Source organism: Gobio gobio, assembly GCF_949357685.1.
Source record: "Gobio gobio genome assembly, chromosome: 1".
NCBI lineage: Eukaryota > Metazoa > Chordata > Actinopteri > Cypriniformes > Gobionidae > Gobio > Gobio gobio.
In genome coordinates, this window is record NC_137097.1 from 83360560 (window position 1) to 83378727 (window position 18168).

At 38.6% G+C, this 18168-nt stretch overlaps 1 protein-coding gene across 1 annotated transcript; it reads right to left on the minus strand.

The window, feature by feature from the left end:
* Positions 1–208: 208 nt before the first annotated feature.
* On the minus strand, positions 209–17705 carry LOC307126482 (uncharacterized protein). Its single transcript, XM_079816998.1, has 2 exons — positions 17655–17705; positions 209–2616 (listed from the first exon to the last, which is right to left on the minus strand). Exon 2 carries the CDS (start codon positions 2609–2611, stop codon positions 1043–1045), a length of 1569 nt encoding a protein of 522 aa, XP_079673124.1. The 5' UTR covers positions 2612–2616; positions 17655–17705; the 3' UTR covers positions 209–1042.
* Between the last annotated feature and the right edge of the window lie 463 nt (positions 17706–18168).

Genomic DNA, 18168 nt, shown 5'->3' on the forward strand with positions numbered 1-18168 from the left:
ATTTGAACGATTTGATTTTAGTCAAAGGTTCGGTAGACTCAGGTGAATCATGAATGAGATTGTGTGGGTGTTGGCATCGAGATGGCAATCTTTTAACGATTAATCGTGCATAAATCATCTCTTAAGTTTACCAATGCAGGTCTCACTTTCCAAACCACCATCAGAATACCCTTGGCAATATTCTAAACAAATAGACACCAAACATGATGGAAAAAGATTGAACTGTTCATTCATTTGTTCATTAACAGCTGAATCTGTGCAAGATGTTGCATTAAAAATAGCTGTCAATGAGAATACTTATTTCTCTGAAGAGGTATGAAAAGGATGTGTGTAGTTTTCTTCAGTCTTAAGGTTTCCAAGCATGGTTATGAATGGATTTGTATGGATCATTGTGGTCTTTCTTTGTTTCACCCACTACTGCAGAGGTCCTGAGGAATTTGTATGGCAGTCACAGACCAGGACATTAGGGATTAGTCTCTAGATGGATGAAGGGCAGAAACTGTATGTGGACCAATGAGAAGTCCCGTCCTTCCTAGGCTTGGTACGAGAGGTCATGTTTTTGCCCTCTACGAGGTGTCTGGCATCTTTATCTGATGCTGTTGGACAGTTTGTTTGTGTTAGTCCACCAAGATCCAATCAAAATGTAGCAAACGTTTGTCCAGAGAGGGGCCCGGCCATAAACTGGGCCCTGAAAAGTGCTGTCCACTACATTCTTTAATTATGAGAAACACAACTTCATCAGCCATCAACAATGGCCTAGGCCACTGCCACCACCTTCTGGAACAACTGATTAGCACAAATAGAGGTGTGTGATATAATTCAGGCAGTCATTTCTGTAGTTTTAACATTATTATGAAGTCATAAAAGATCTAAATCTCTATGATTCTCTTGAAAAGTAGTTTGTTGGCTTCATGAAATCGACCAACACCCCTACAATAAACCAACAAAATGTCACTCATCATGGCTGTTAGGAAACAAATTGGTTTTTCCACCGCATAGATCCTATTGTGTTTCTTCAGGAGTGAAACTCTTTCCGGATCGATCACTCGTGCGGCTTCTCTCCGCTGTGGATCCTCTCGTGTCTTTTCAGACGTGATGACACACTGAATCTCTTGTCACAGTGTGAACACTTGTAAGGTTTTTCTCCAGTGTGAATCCTCTGGTGCAGTTTTAAACGGCTTGCGGAAATAAAAGTCTTCTCACACTCAAAGCACATGTACTCTTTCACACCAGTGTGTATTTTCTCATGTCTATGTAAACTTTGCAGCAGTGAGAAACTCTTTCCACACGCAGAACATGAATGTGGCTTCTCTTTCGTATGAACTGTCAGGTGTTTCTTAAGGTTTGATGACCCAATAAATGTTTTCCCGCAGTGATCACATGAGAACGGCTTCTCTTCGGTGTGGATCTTCATGTGAGAGTTAAGATTTTGTCTTCTAGCGAATGTCTTTTCACACTGATCACACATGAACGGCTTCTCTCCGGTGTGAACTCTTTTGTGAAGCTTAAGACTTGGTTTGTCTTTGAATCTCTTCCCGCATTGATCACATGAGAACGGCTTCTCTCCGGTGTGGATCCTCATGTGAAGCTCAAGATTGTTTTTGTTTGAGAATCTCTTTTCACACTGATCACACTTGCACGGCTTCTCTCCAGTGTGGATCCTCATGTGACTCTTAAGGTATCTTGAATCCATGAAACTCTTCCCACATTGATCACATGAGAACAGCTTCTCTCCGGTGTGGATCCTCATGTGTGCTTTAAGGTTTGCTGATTCTGTGAAACTCTTCCCACATTGGTCACATGCGTGTGGTTTCTCTCCAGTGTGGGTTTTCATGTGTCTTTTAAGTTTAGCAGATTCCACAAAGCTCATCCCACATTCATCACATGTGAACGGTCTCTCTCCAGTGTGAACTCTCAAGTGATGATCAAGAGTGTGTTTGTTTGAGAATCTCTTTTCACACTGATCACAGATGAACAGCTTTTCTCCGGTGTGGATTCTCATGTGACTTTTAAGGTGTGATGAAGTCGTGAAACTCTTCTCACATTTATCACATGCGTGCGGCTTCTCTCCGGTGTGGCTCCTCATGTGAATCTTAAGGTGTATTTTTTGTGTGAAGCTCTTCCAGCACTGATCACAGGTAAACGGCTTCAGTCCAGCATGAATTCTCATGTGACCCTCAAGACTTTTTTTGTATGGAAAACTCTTCCTGCACTGATCACATGAGAACGTTTTTTCTCCAGAGTGGATCGTCATGTGTTGCTTAAGATGTATTTTTAGTGCAAAGCTGTTCCCACACTGATCACATGAGAATGGTTTCTCTCCAGTGTGGATCGTCATGTGTTTCGTAAGATTTGGTTTTTGTGTGAAGCTCATCCCACACTGATCACATGAGTACGGCTTCTCTCCAGTGTGGATTCTCATGTGAAGCTCAAGATTATATTTCCTTGGGAAACTCATTCCACACTGAGTGCAGGTGAAAGATTTCTTGGATCTTCTTTTCTTTATAAATGTGTTTTTAGTCTTTGAGCAATTCAAAGGTTTTGCTCCAGGTTTGACATGATGTTCCTCCTCCACTTCACTCAGTTCTTCCCTCTCCTTATTCTCTTCCATCACGTCTGAAATCAAAGATAATCAAAAAATAATTAAAAGAGAGCAATATGAAGTGAAAAGACATAATAGTGAGCCCTGATGTAATATTCGTGAAATTTGTCTGTCTAATTAATGCTGTACAGTTAGTGGAACACTAGAGACATTAAACCCAAGTGATAGTGTTCATAGGGGGCGAGACGTTGTTCAACTCGGCTGAAATTGATTAGAAGACGTTTGTACATCGATCAGGAGACTTAAGTCAGATGCGTAGGGGAATTTCTACTAGGGATGCACCGGTTGACCGGCCAAAAACCGGACCCGGCCGGTTTTTGCTTCTAGCGCGTAATCGGCAACCGGACGGTTTTCTTTGTATTTTTCTGCTGATTTATCCGGAAGTGCGCCCGCGTGCACATACGCCTATATTGCAATCATTCGCGAACATGTCACTTGTGTGTTACAAACAGAAACTGGAGAACTGAGGGAAGAGACGAGATGCTGAAGGGAATGAAGAGCCGCTTTCCTGCGCGAGCTGAAGTTGCGCAAGCTTACCTCTCCGTCTGCACAAGCGCAGAGAGTGAGTGTTTGTTCAGCTCAGCTTCTCACGTGTTGGATCGGATGAGAACGAAACAGACTAACATGTGAAAAAGCCGAAATACTTCTTTTTGTAGCCTAAAGAAGAACATGCATGCACTTTAGAAATGAAATACTATCAGTTCTGTAGCCTATAGGATGATCATTTATATTTGGTAACACTTTAGAATAATGGTCATTAGTTAACATTAGTTAACTACATTAGTTAACATGAACTAATAATGAACTGCACTTATAAAGCGTTTATTAATCTTTGTTAATGTTAATTTCAACATTTACTAATGAGAGATAACTGCATTATTAAAATCTTGTTAACGTTAGTTAATGCACTGTGAACTAACATGAACAGCTGTATTTATATTAACTAACGTTAACAAAGATGAACAAATACAGTAACAAATGTACTGCTCATAGTTAGTTCATGTTAGTTAATAATACATTAACTAATGACCATTATTCTAAAGTGTTACCTTTTATTTTACCTTAAAATTACATTGACTTAATTTGATTTAAAAAGCACCTGCTGTAGCATCTTAGTTTTTTTCGTGGCACTTAACATTATTTGATTTAACATTTTGGAACAATTATATACTTTGGTTTTATTGAATTTCACTGGTAAATACTTTTTTCCCCTTTACACTGAATTTAAAAACAAATGCTGATTTAAGGAACATTTTTGTTTGGATTGCAGAATATGCAGTTGTTGCCTTTAATTTCACCTTTAAGCCTTTTAATTTCTAATTAAATTTCCTGTTAATTTCAGATTGCGGACTTGTTTTCATTAGCCAAAAGCCAATTTAGCCTGTTAAATACCAAATAAACATCTTGTTCATGTATACTTTCATTATTTTATTGTATAAAATAAATAAATAAAAAATCGGAAATCAGTATCAGTATCGCAATCGGCCAGTTTGTACCAGTTATGTAAAATCATGATCGGTGCATCACTAATTTCTACTACAATCTTCAGATTATTTAAAAAACATAATGGGCACAAATCCCATGTTTCTGTAGTGAGAAATATACTTAAAGTGATATTAGCATGAAACAATATACAATATTTCTTAAAACTGTGACACCCAGGAAGTGACATCATGTGGGCTCTTTCTGCAGCGTGATGGGAGGACAAGAAAATAATCTCAATCCATTGTCTCTGTTTTTACACAAACTGTGCACTGTTGACCGCATTCATTAGCCAAAAGAATAATAAGCTCTACAATTATGAATAACGGGGATAATACAAGTCAAGAAATAAGAGTAAAATTATATAATTCTTATCATCATCAAGACTAGGGATGGGTATCATTATGGTTTTAATGGTATTACTTCTCTTACTGATACTGCTTATCAATCCAGTACTTTAAAGGCCAACTACATTATTACAAGTTCACCGTTGTGAATCAGGCTAAGGTAAGGAGATTTTGAATGATGCAGTTGCTCAATAATTGATTTTGGATAATTTTTTTTATCAAACAAAAGTTACGGACTGCAGCTTTAAGCCCTGACTGAGGTGGCACTTAAGTGCTGTGAACTAAGGACTGTAATGATGTCAATCTCAGCCTCTGAATCAGCCAATAGTGAGCCTGAAGTCACAGAGGCATCACACCTAAAAGTTAATGTTATTACAAAAAAATTATTTCATTAACACTGACATTTTTTTTTAACGCTGAAACTTTTGTGGAACAACAGCAACTCAGCCACGAAGTGGTAGTCCACGTAAAATCACAGAGCGGGGTCAGCGCATGCTGAGGGTCACAGTGTGCAGAAGTCGCCAACTTTCTGCAGAGTCAATAGCTCCAGACCTCCAAACTTCTGTGGCCTTCAGATGAGCTCAAGAACAGTGTGTAGAGCTTCATGGAATGGGTTTCCATGGCCGAGCAGCTCATCCAAGCTGCACATCACCAAGAGCAATGCAAAGCGTGGGATGCAGTGGGGTAAAGTGCGCCGCCACTGGACTCTAGAGCAGTGGAGACGTGTTCTCTGAGTGACCAATCACGCTTCTCTGCCTGACAATTCCAACGGAACTTGCCTGACTGCATTGTGCCATGTGTAAAGTTTGGTGGGGCTGTTTTTCAGGGGTTGGCCCCTTAGTTCCAGTGAAAGGAACTCTTAATGCTTCACCAAGACATTTTGTACAATTTGAAGCTCTCAACTTTGCGGGACCAGTTTGGGGACGGCCCCTTCCTGTCCCAGTATAACTGCGCTCCAGTGCACAAAGTGTCGCTCCATAAAGACATGGATGAGCGAGTTTGGTGTGGAGGAACTGGACTGGCCTGCACCGAGTCCTGACCTCAACCCGATAGAACACCTTTGGAATGAATTAGAGCGGAGACTGAGAGCCAGGCCTTCTCGTCCAACATCAGTGCCTGACCTCACAAATGCGCTTCTAGAAGAATCCCCATAAACACAAAATCCCTTGTGGAAAGCCTTCCCAGAAGAGCTGAAGCTGTTAGAGCGGGTGGGCAGACTCCATATTAAACCCTACAGATTAAGAATGGGATGGCATTAAAGCTCATGTGCATGTAAAGACAGATGTGCTTTCAATTGACTGTAACGTTTTGTCCTCGGCCACTTCATCCAACGTGCTTGATATTATAGCGATCTGTTCGTTTCAATGACCCTACAAGTTTGCTTAAACCATCGAAATATTTTTATATTTATTTATTTATTTTTAAATTTTTAAATGTGAGGCATTACTTCCACATTTTATAAGTCTAGGAATGCGGCCATCAAATCCTGCTTACTAAACATCTATTATAAAATATTTAGCTGCCGTCAACGGGGCCAACGGCGTTTGGGCTAGTAAATCAGCGCATAGGAGAATGAAAAGTTGCACGTCAACTAAGCAGGAGCACCGGCGGTGGTCGGCCAAAACACTTTTTTTTGTTTGTGAATGCTGTTTTACGTGAATATTAACTACACGAGTGAAGCACAAAGCTTCATTTACAAAATAAATAATAGGTTTGCAATTAAATGTTACATCGCAGCCATGGAAACATAAGGATTCATGCCGAACGAGAGAGGAAGCTTTGTGTGGTGAGACAAATTTAAGATTGCTTGCATTTTGCTATCTGGTCACACGATTTTCCTCGGATTTAACAATAGGCTTAGGCTTACTCCATTTTATTCTACTGGACATGGAATCTCTTATTTGTTTCCCTAAATCCTCATTTACGTCTCTCACAGGGGATTAAACGTGTCTTCCTTGTTTGATTAATTTAGGAGTATATAGCCTATATATTCGCATCATTTACTGTGGTAAAGTAGAAAACGGAGTAGGACAGATACATTTTACTTCAAACTTTACTTTATTTAACACAGTTTGTGCTTGCTATTAGACTTGGTCAAGTTTATGTGTAGGCTATAGGGTATTTCATTCACGCTGGAGATTTTTAGTTTCGCTTTCTCTCAAAGCGCATTATCAAACAAAGCCTCAGTTCTTGACCCTGCGGAAGATAATTTCATTCTTCACATTTTACTACAAGTAGCCTATCAGTTTTGGAACATCAGGAGAAAACATTAAGATATTAGAAAACAATGCTTAAGCAATTATTTCCTGCTCGTGTCTTCCCTTTCAGCGCAAAGAGGCATAACGCACGTCTGTGAGGAAATATAAAGGATTTTTTTCTTTAACTAATATTTAACTTATACTATTTATATTTCGATTATTTACAGATATTTATTTAAATGTTTTACAGACTGTAGTTTGTTGTTTCACTGATGGAAGTAGGCCTACTAAAATAAACACGCATGTTTGAGCTTTACATATAGGCCTATATATATATTTTTTTTATTTTTATTTTTTTTTCAAAATAGGCTATTTAATTGAGGTAGCATATATATATATATATATATATATATATATATATATATATATATATATATATATATATATATATATATATATATATATATATATATATATATATAATGTCAATCTCAATTAAATAGCCTACATTTTGAAAACAAAACAAAAAATATAAACAAATAATATATTTAACGAATATATAAGGAATTTATATATATAATATAGGCTATATAAAATAAATATATAGCCGTGCGTGCGTGCGTGTATAGCCGCCACCCCAACCACCGCGGCACTGCACAGTTGCACTGCCGTGTTATATTTCGTTCTCCCTTCTCTTTCTTTAATATGAAATGCTGTTTGAATTTCCAAGATAGAAACGATTTCTTGCACTGGCTCTGTTGTTCTGGCTCCATCGCTACCTCTAGCTCCCGCTGCTGCTCTTCCGACTCCATTGTGACTGATCACGCAAACCGTGCATTTTTTCGTTTTCATATTGGGGATTCTGAGAAATGCATTGAGTTGCCTTAATTTATTTAGAGAGTAAATAAACTCATGAAACAGAAGTATGGTTAATGTTATCCATTGATTTCAACAATGTAACTGTATTCTAAATATCACCTATTTAAATTGTAACTGTGACAGAATACAGTTACTCATAATATGTATTCTGAATACGTAATGCCAGTACGTGTATTCCGTTAATGCCCAACACTGAACACGACCTATTAAAGCACTAAGACATGGGAACAGTATAGCTAACATTCACATTTGAATATTTATCGCAAGTCATATCGCCATCGCAATGTTATCGCACATCGCAGCTTTTCCTCATATCGTGCAGCCCTAGCAAGAACAAAACACTAAACTTAGTGAAGGTATTTATCTGACAAAATTATTTGGCAAAAAAGGCAAACTACAGGTTTTACAAAAACCAAAAAAAATCTCAGGAAAAAAACATACATTGACTGCAACATAATCAGTTATTAATATTTAATTGGTCCTCTCTTTTTTTTTTGCATGTGTTAGTTTTGTGGCAAAAAATTAACTCCGTTGCATTTGTTGCTCAGTATTCACCAATTGTCTTTATAAAGATTTATTTTCTTGCAAGAATCCTATAGAAAACAATTGTAGAATTAGTTTGCTTATAAGTGTTTTGAGGCCTCATGGCCTACATGACTGAGAGAAGTCTCACGGGAAACAGTGGGATTCTCTCTGAAGTCTCTGCACTGATAGTTAGTTGCTCTTTTGGTTCACGTGGCCTTTAATGTGTTTTTCTCTTGATAAAAATAAAGAGGAAAATCACTTTGTAGCACAATCAAAACATGTTGTTGATGTAGATAATTTGGCAGTCGGCCAACCTCACAAAGAGAACAAGATAGCCAATGAATGAAGTGACTGTGGCGAAAGTGTTGGGGAGTATTTGGGAGATTCCAGGAAGAGAAAGGGAGGAGAGCACCTGCAAATGAGATCATCGGTTAAAACTGTATAAAAGTGTGAGGGGCCGTCTTCACAAATCATTTAATCTTAGCACTAAGAGTTCTCCTAAAGAGCAGCAAAAGTTCTCTCTTAAAACCTATTCACAACACTGCTGAGAGCAACTTTTACTAAGGAATAGAGAGAAGTCTTGAGCTAAGAGTAACTGTGCGTTCACACCAGACGCGACATGCGCAAATAAATTACACATAGTTGGACGCTTGAACATTTTGAGTTTATGCGTGAGTGACATTCACTTCACAACAGACGTGAATTTGCGTCATGGAAGGGTCTTCTGCTTCTGCTCCAGTCTCGTTGGGAAATGGCTGACATGGATTGTTTTAAAATACCAATCGCAGTGCAGAATGTCTATTGGCATCTTTGCATTGACTTAACATGTAGATGAAAATAAAAATAAAGCACTGTTTTTGTCATATTGTTTGTAATTTACATTTTGGCTTATTTAAACAAAACAGATCAAATTAAATATTTATATTGTCATTTTAAAATCACATTTAAAAATGACTTGTATCATGAAATAAGATTTCGGTCATCCCAACCTGTTCAGAATAGGGTTAGTATTAACATGATTGTCAATAATGTGATTGTTGCAAACATCTTTGTAAGGATGTTCAGACTGACTTTTACTATTATTATTATTATTATTATTATTATTTTTAAATAAACAGTTAGTTTTACATTTTGTCATGGGCTTGTTTATATTTATACTTTTTATAGTACACTACTGAAGGCCAACGCTGCAAGTTAAATTAACATTTTTTAAGTAAAATTGTTGATAAATTAGTCAATAGATTAAAGGGTAACTAAACCCTAAACCAACTTTTTTTTGTTAATGATCTGTAATACTGGGGCTTTATTAATGCTGTTCATTGATTCGAGTAAATGTTTTGACATTTGAGTATAAAGTGTTTTAATTCTATAAAATATGGTGTAAAACCGCCAAAGTGCTGCCCTCTTAAGGTTGAACGGTGGCTACTGCAGTTGAATTTTCCTATTGGACGTTGTGGTACATCGTGACGTAGGATGGCACTGCCAACGGCTCACTAGCCACGCCCCTGGCACGAGCTCACCACGCCCTCAGAAATGTTTCCCCCAATCACACGATGAGAACGGCTTCACTCCAGTATGAACTGTCATATTACATGAAGTAGAAACATTATGAATGAAACTCACTTGACACTTGCTTTAACATTGTATTGAAGAAAATACAGTTAAATAATGCAGTTGTCAGTACACGTCAGGTTTTTCTTGCGATATTATTGCCGCCCGTCATGTGTACAGATAATTTTCATACATGAGAGGCGCTTTCAAACCTGACACGCAAGTGGTTGCCGCGGACGCAGATAGATTAGGTCGGTTCTCTTGCGCGGCTGCTTCACTAGCATCGTCTGCATCGGGAGTTAACGCAGTTTGAGCAGCGGCTCGCATTGATAAGGCTCCGGGTTTGTGTCTACAGACAATCCACCCTCCTCCACTTCAGGTGAAGGTAGGAGAATGACCGCTCTGTTGCAAAGCTGGCGTCACTCCAGTCATTCTCCATCTTTGCGACTCGCGAGTCTGACAGCTGTCAATCAACCCGTTACTGCGGGTCTCAGGTGCACACCCTCCGCTCAGCCCCGCCCTCGGTTCGTCCCCTCTGTCTCCGCTGGGCTCTGCCCACTTTTCCAGCATTTTTCAAAATTTGCCAGTGGGTGGAGTTAGGCTCTGAGCAGGGGTTTAGTTACCCTTTAATCAATATAAAAATAGCTGTTAGTGGCAGCCCTAGTTGGAGTTTATCGATACTGCAGTCTTTCATAATTTATCTCCGGGGATCATTTAATATCATGTTTCTGTACCCATACCTACTTAAGACTACAATTAATATATGAACTGTATGATCGACTTCATGACACCCTCACAGCCATAAAGGAACATCTACAAGGCCTTCACATGCAGCTGGGAAAATACTTTCCAGAGATAAATGTGGACTTTGAGTGGATCAGATATCCATTGGCGACATCATTGAGCAATTCTGATGCAAGATGGCGCCGGTGTGCATGGCAAGCCGTCTGTCTCGCAGCACTTTGTTTGGTTCGTTTGTTTTTCGTTGGCCCTGTTGGGCTTTTTGCGTTCTCTTGTTTTCATTTTATGTGGAGTCTCTCGTTTATGACCGTCAGACTCTTTTAGACATTCGAAAACGGAGTCTATACATCCGCGGCACTTACCTGGGACATACCATCGACAACATACATGGGAGCCCTGTGAACGACATACCGGATTTCCTTCGGCGGTGGCCGTTGGAGACTGTACCGAGAAGGCGCCGGAAAAGACGGGGCAAACGCGGCGGATCGGTCGTCAGATTGAGGATCTGGCTGCGCGATGGCGTCGCTGCAAATGGACCCTTGAGGCATTATCCAGGCCGCTATGTGTTCGCAGTAAGGCCGTCTCACTCGTCTTGCTGGGTAAAACACGTCATATTAGCCCCTTCGGCCTATCCAGACTACGCCGCCGGCCCTTCCAAGGAACTTTACCGAAGGCCTATAATTCGGCGTCACTCTGGAGGAGTAAATAGATCGAACCTTCTATTCCTGAGGAAATCTAATGACTTAGAAGTGCGGCGCTCCCCGACGATGGCGTTATTAAACGCCCAATCCCTGGTAAATAAAACTTTTATTCTAAATGAGTTTATATCAACGCGGAAATTGGACTTCTTGTTTGTTACTGAAACATGGATAAAAGTAGGGGATCAAAGCCCGTTTTCGGACCTTTTACCAAAAGACTATTGTTTTTATAGCTCTCCCCGCCTCTCTGGTAGAGGTGGTGGTTTAGCTATTATTACGAGGGAACGCTATAAACAGAAATGTCGGACACTTTCATCCATCTCTTACTCAAGCTTTGAAGCACAGATTTTGCTATTTGACTGGTCCGCTCCTACTGTTCTAGCACTAATATATCGACCACCTCATTTATCCAAAGGTTTTAATGAGGAATTCTCTGAGTTTATTAGAGACTTTCTTACTAAATACGACCGTATCCTTCTACTAGGAGATTTTAACATTCATCTGTGTTGCCCTTCTAAACCTCTCACATCTGAATTCCAGAATATTATTGACTCTTTTAATTTGACACAATGGGTTAAGCATCCTACACATATCCGAGGACATGCATTGGATTTAATTTTGTCCTCTGGACTGATGATCACCGATACTGAAATTATTGAAACTCTAATCTCTGATCATTTTCCCAAACTGGACTCTAGGGATGCGCGGTATACCGGTACTGGAAAAATACCGGTATATATTTTATTTCAAACGGTACGATATAATGATTTTGCTCATTTCGGTATATGCTGCTGTTCCGAAGTTCACCGCTAGGTGGCAGCGCGCTACCCAAACTGACGTGAAACCGGCAAATGTGGCAACAGAACAAGATGAATACAGCAGTTGAATCTCACTCAACACGCACAAAACTCATTAATAAAGAGAGGAGTAGACGTGAAATTTGGAATTACTTTGCTTATGAAACTGCTGAAGAACCATCAAATCTTGCCAAGCATCGGTCACTTAATTCCTGACTTGTAAGACATTAAGAGATCGACAGGTGAGTGCATAATTCTAACGATCTAATTTAGACATTTTTCTTTTAACACTGATTAACGCACATACATAAGATCGTATCGTTTAAATATAAAGAAATCTCCAGCGTTCGTTTCAACCAGTGATGTTTAGACCTCATAATATTTGCACGCATACTATTGCACTATTTACATCCGCGAAAGACATAACCAACTGTGTTTATGTAACTACTCACTAAAGATTGACATTTTTGACATAATTTTGTGTGTATTTGACTGAGGAAAAACAACTTCATCTGGAATGCGCGAGCTCTTTAGGCTTTCTTGTGTGTGTGTGTGTGTGTGTGTGTGTGTGTGTGTGTGTGTGTGTGTGTGTGTGTGTGTGTGTGTGTGTGTGTGTGTGTGTGTTTGTTGTTGGCATGAGCGCAAAGAAAACTCTCTCTCAAAGAGCTCTCATCCCATATGTATTACGAAATGCTATAAAATTGCTTGTATGTTCAAATTGGCGAGGTTTAAAAAGACGTGGGCAAGTGATTTCCGTCAGCTGTCCCGCAACGGAAGCGATAGTGTTGAATCTGAGCGCGCAGATTGCTTTTATAGTGCAGGTGCGATGTCTTTTCAAGCCAGAAGCAATGGAGACGCGCAGTAATGCTGAAATTACTTACAAAAAAGTTTCCAAATGACTGATTGATGTGACAATCTTTGTTGATTAATTTAATAATAAACATTTACGGTAATTACCCGCTTCATAAACCCAAAACTTGCGAGAGTGAGTAAAATTATGCGCAATACCTGCATCAAAATTCAGACCCTGTATGGTATCGATTTAATATCGGTACTTCGGTATTAGATCGAAGACAAAACTGTGGTATCGAGCCATCCCTACTGGACTCTCCTTCAATTCCTCTCAAAATCGGAAAAGACTTAAGAAGAGCCCGGGTTTATACCCCCTCTTTTACTGAGGACTTCACTAGATGTTATAAGGAATCCTGTTCTACACCTGCGATTGAATCCTACTTGTCTGTCCTTGATGCTGAAAAACACCTTTCTACTTTAATCAGTGCTTGGACTGAGATATTAGACTCTATCGCACCCTATAAACTTTTTAAACCGAAATCCAAATCTGAGCCCTGGATCAATCAAGATATCCGCTCAGTGAGGAAAGAATGTAGAAAAGCGGAAAGATTTTGGAAAAAGAATAAACTTCAAGTGTCTTATGACATTTTTAAGGACTATTTAACAAGATATCAGAACAAAGTAAAGAGGGCTAAAAATGCCTATTTTTCAAATCTCATAGAGAAACATCATCACACTCCAAAAATAGTCTTTTCTGTTATAAACTCTGCATTGAATCCTCCTGTTAACAACTTTCATAATCCATCTATTGCTCTGTGTGATGATTTTAGGTCTTATTTCGAGGTCAAAGTTCCAACTTTGAGAGCCCAAATTCAGGTTTCAAATAGTAAACCCCTGATAACTGCTGCTCCACCTCACAGCTGGTCAATATTTGCTCCTGTTTCCCTGGAAACAGTCAAAGAGATTGTAGCAAATTTAAAACCCTCTCCTTCTCCTTATGATATTATTCACCCACGATATTTTAAGTTAATACTTGATGCAATAGGTCCAGAGCTGGTCACATTTTTAAATAAATGCTTGAAATCTGGAGAAATCCCAAATATTTTAAAAACAGCTATGATAACTCCTATTTTAAAAAAAAACCTAATCTTGAGTCTTCTATTCTATCAAATTACCGTCCAATTTCTGTGTTGCCTTTTCTGTCTAAATTAGTGGAAAAGATTGTGCTTAGTCAACTTCAGTCTTATATAGATGATAATCATATATATGAGATTTTTCAATCAGGCTTCAAAGCACTACATAGTACTGAGACAGCTCTGGTAAAAGTTCTTAATGATATTTTAATGGCTACAGACTTAGGTGATTCTGTGATTTTGGTTATGTTACATTTATCTTCAGCTTTTAATACTATAGATCCTGAAACTCTCCTTTCTCGGCTAGAACATTATGTGGGTTTAGGTGGTGAAGTCCTACATTGGTTTAAATCCTTTTTTACAAATCGCAGTTTTTCTGTTAAAATTGGTGGTTTTACTTCTTCTCTGGGGTATTTAACCTGTGGAGTTCCTCAGGGCTCGATTTTATCTCCTATGCTCTTTTCCCTATACCTCCTTCCTTTGGGCTCTATTTTTAGGAAGTATGATGTATCATTCCATTGTTACGCAGATGATCTGCAAATGTATCTGCCTGTGTCTAAGAAAAACTCTTTAAACTCTTTAAATACCCTGCACGCTTGTTTAAATGAGATAAAATCGTGGCTTTCTTCTAACTTCCTCTTTTTAAATTCTGATAAAACAGAAATCATTGTTTTTGCCCCCCCCAATTCCAAAGCACTTTGATCTTCAGTCAATTGCTCTACTACAACTCCCCATGTTAGAAATCTTGGGGTTATATTCGATACTAATCTGTCATTTGACAAACAAATTAACTCAGTTGTTGGTTCTAGTTTCTTTCATCTCCGTCTTCTTTCAAAAATCAAACCATTTCTTTCTGAGCGTTCCCTTGAAACTGTCATCCATGCCTTTATTACATCGCGGCTGGATTACTGTAACTCCTTATATTATGGTATCACAAAGTCTCAAATCTTCCGGCTTCAGTTAGTACAAAACGCCACAGCTAAATTCTTAAAGGGCTATAAAAAATGTGATCATGTTACACCTCTTGTAAGATCGTTACATTAGTTGCCTATAGAGTTCCGTATTGAGTTGAAAATTTTGTTACTTTTGTACAAATCTTTAAATAATTTTGCTCCCCCATATTTATCTACTCAATTTCATTTGTATAGCTCAAATAGGAGCCTTCGATCAAATGATCAATTTCTTCTTCATATTCCAAAAGCCCGTTTAAAGACAAGAGGAAATTGTGCTTTGGCTGTAGCCGGCCCTATTCTCTGGAATAAATTACCCCTCGAAATTAACTTGGCACCTTCTGTATCAGAATTTAAAATCAGGTTAAAAACCTTTCTTTTTAACTTGGCTTTTAATTGAATTACATGTTTTGTTTTGTTTGTTTTTTTGCTTCATCCTTTTGTTATTTATTAACATGGTCTTTCGGTTTTTATTTGAATTATGATGTGATTTGATCTTGAATTATGATATGCTTTATCATTTTGTTTTTATTGTATTTTTGACCTTGTTCAGCACTTTGGTAGGTTCTACCTTGTTTAAAGCGCTTTATAAATAAAGTAACTTGAACTTGAACTCAATGTACCAAGCTCTCAATACAAGAAGGCAATAGTCTTGTGGACATTGCATCAGATGGAGGTCTCAAAATGTCATTCAAACAACAGCCCTTAACAGACTTCTGGGCTCAGCTCCTTCCTGAATATCTAAAGCTGGCAGAATCTGCCCTCAAAGTGCCCATGCCCTTCCCAACTACATACAACTGTGAAGATGGGTTTTCCACACTGGTTGGTTTGAAAACAAAACAGCGCAACAGACTAAATGTGGAGTCTAGTATGAGACTGAAACTCTCCTCTTCTGAGACAGACATTCAGAATCCGATGTGTTCAGAAACTGACAGATCTATTAGTTTTGTAATGTACTAGTTTGTGTTTCATGTGTAAAATCCCAGTAATTTCATTGATATTGGCCATTAAAGGGAACATTTTTTTCAGCATTTTATTGTTACCATAGTTACAACCATAGACTTCCTATACCCACCACCTCAGTTTTAAACTAATGGCTCTTTGGAATTACATTAAAGCTACACTGTGTAACTTTTTTAGTCTATTCTTAGCTAAAAACACTTAGTTCTTTCAAAAATATATGCTCATTAATGTATATTTACTTCTTTCAAGTAATAAAGTATTCTCGTAAGTTTATAATATGCCATTGTAAACACATACGGGTGAGGGTTCGAATGCGGGTCGCCATGTTGATCCTCCATCTTGAAAGTACATTAGCCAAAGAGGGACATACCCGTAAATTCAAGCTTGGCCTTTGGCGTTTTAACACTCGATGGCACCGTGTCCAATGTGGACGAGGTCGAACTGGAAGCCATGTTAATCTTGGACTAAATCGGCCACTGTAGGAGTTAAAACGAGATCGGAATTGAGAGGAATAGAAACTAATATTCACTGGATGGTCATATATACCTTTTCACCACTAGATGGTGGAAAATATCACACAGTGTAGCTTTAAGTGGGACCTAGGCTGTTACATTATGTTTAATTGCAGTTTTTTTGCACATGTGCAGTTTGTAGCTAATTTCACATTTACTTTTTCAAAATAAAATTCACATAATTTCTGATCATATCATTGCATTTGTGTTTGAATAATTCGTTTTTGACTTGAAACAGTTGCATATTAAGCTTAAATTTAGCTTATCCTTCCTATTTAGTTTTTTTTTTTTTTTTGGGGGGGGGGGGGCATGTTAGAGTGGGATTCTGTTAGGTGATCCTCAGAAAAAAACTGGAAGATAAAGTGGTCCTTCTAATCTAATCTAGGGTCATGGGAACCATACAAATAACCCCCTATTTGTCTTACCTCTCCTCCCTCCCCCTCCAAATAATAGTGGTAAAACTGTTGGAAAACTGTTGAAAGCATAAAGACAGAAACATGCACATATAAAGTAGCCAACAAATGCTCTCAGTCTACCAATGAAATGAGCTTTAAGTGTGAATTTACAGGAGGATTGAAGACATCATAATAAATGAGGTGAAAACAGGAACTATGGAGATGAAATAAAGAGTCTTTTCAGCAGCTGATGAGCCTCAGACTATCAACACTCATTCAACAAGACATTCAGGATCATCAGCAGATCATCTCACTTTATTCTGACTGTTTGCTCTTACAAACACATTATTCCAGTCAGGATACTAAAATCATATAAAAGTGCTCTATAGAAAGATAATACTGTGATTTAACACAACATGACATTAACACAATACAAAAACACTACACTCAGATAAATACATACCATACTATATCCAAATTAATATAATTATAGTTCAACTTTCTAATAACTACTTAATAAACTAATAAGATCATCGACATTTTAGTTTTGTACAGAAACTGACAATGATCATAAAACATTTAAAATAAAGAGCACCACAAAGCAAAATGTATTGTTTCCAGTTTCAATATGAACATGTATAGATTTTAAATATCTCACATGGCTTATACAGCTCAACACTTGAGATGATTCCCGATCAATTCCCCTCACAGATCTCAAACTTTGACTTTTGACTTGACATTCAGTCACAGTTCTCACTCAAACATCGAAACAATCACACACACTCGCACACACACTCGAACACACACTCGCTCAGGTGTGAATGAACTCAACATGTTCCTCTCATGCTCTCTCACACACACACACACACACACACACACACACACACACACACACACACACACACACTCGCTGCTGCTGCACTAAATGTTCATTTCAGGAGGAAGACGCTCCAGTAGCGCTGAGCCCGATGAGAACAACACAGAACTGAGCCTGTCGCTTCATCAAACTCTATAAAGTGTGTGTGATGGTGTGTAAATAGAAAAATAGAAAAATAGAAAAATAGAAATACAGCGAACTGCTCGACTCACCTCAGAGACTCGACGCTGCTGTTACTGGGTCGCTGCTGCTTGTGTGTGTGTGTGTGTGTGTGTGTGTGTGTGTGTGTTCTCATTGGTGAAAGCAGTTTCTTGCTGGCAACTGCGTTGGCCAATCGGAATCTGTGAATGGAGAAATACTCTTGTGTAGACCCGGAGCAGGCTCATATACGGCACAGTTTAACGCCCCTGTTGTTCCTGAAGCGGCCAGTAGGGGGGAAGGATATACGGCGGAATAACATCATTAAAGGGATAGTTCACCCAAAAATGAAAATTAGCTCATAATTTACTCACCCTCAAGTTATCCTAAGTGTGTATGACATTCTTCTTTCAGACGAATAAAATCGGAGTTATATTAAAAAAGTCCAGGCTAATCCAAGCATTAGAATTGCAGTTATAGTTGCTCTGTTTTTGAAGTCCATAAAAAGTGCATCTGTCCGTCAAATAACTGCTCCACGCGGCTCCGGGGCGTTAATAAAGGCCTTCTGAAGCAAATTGATGCGTTTGT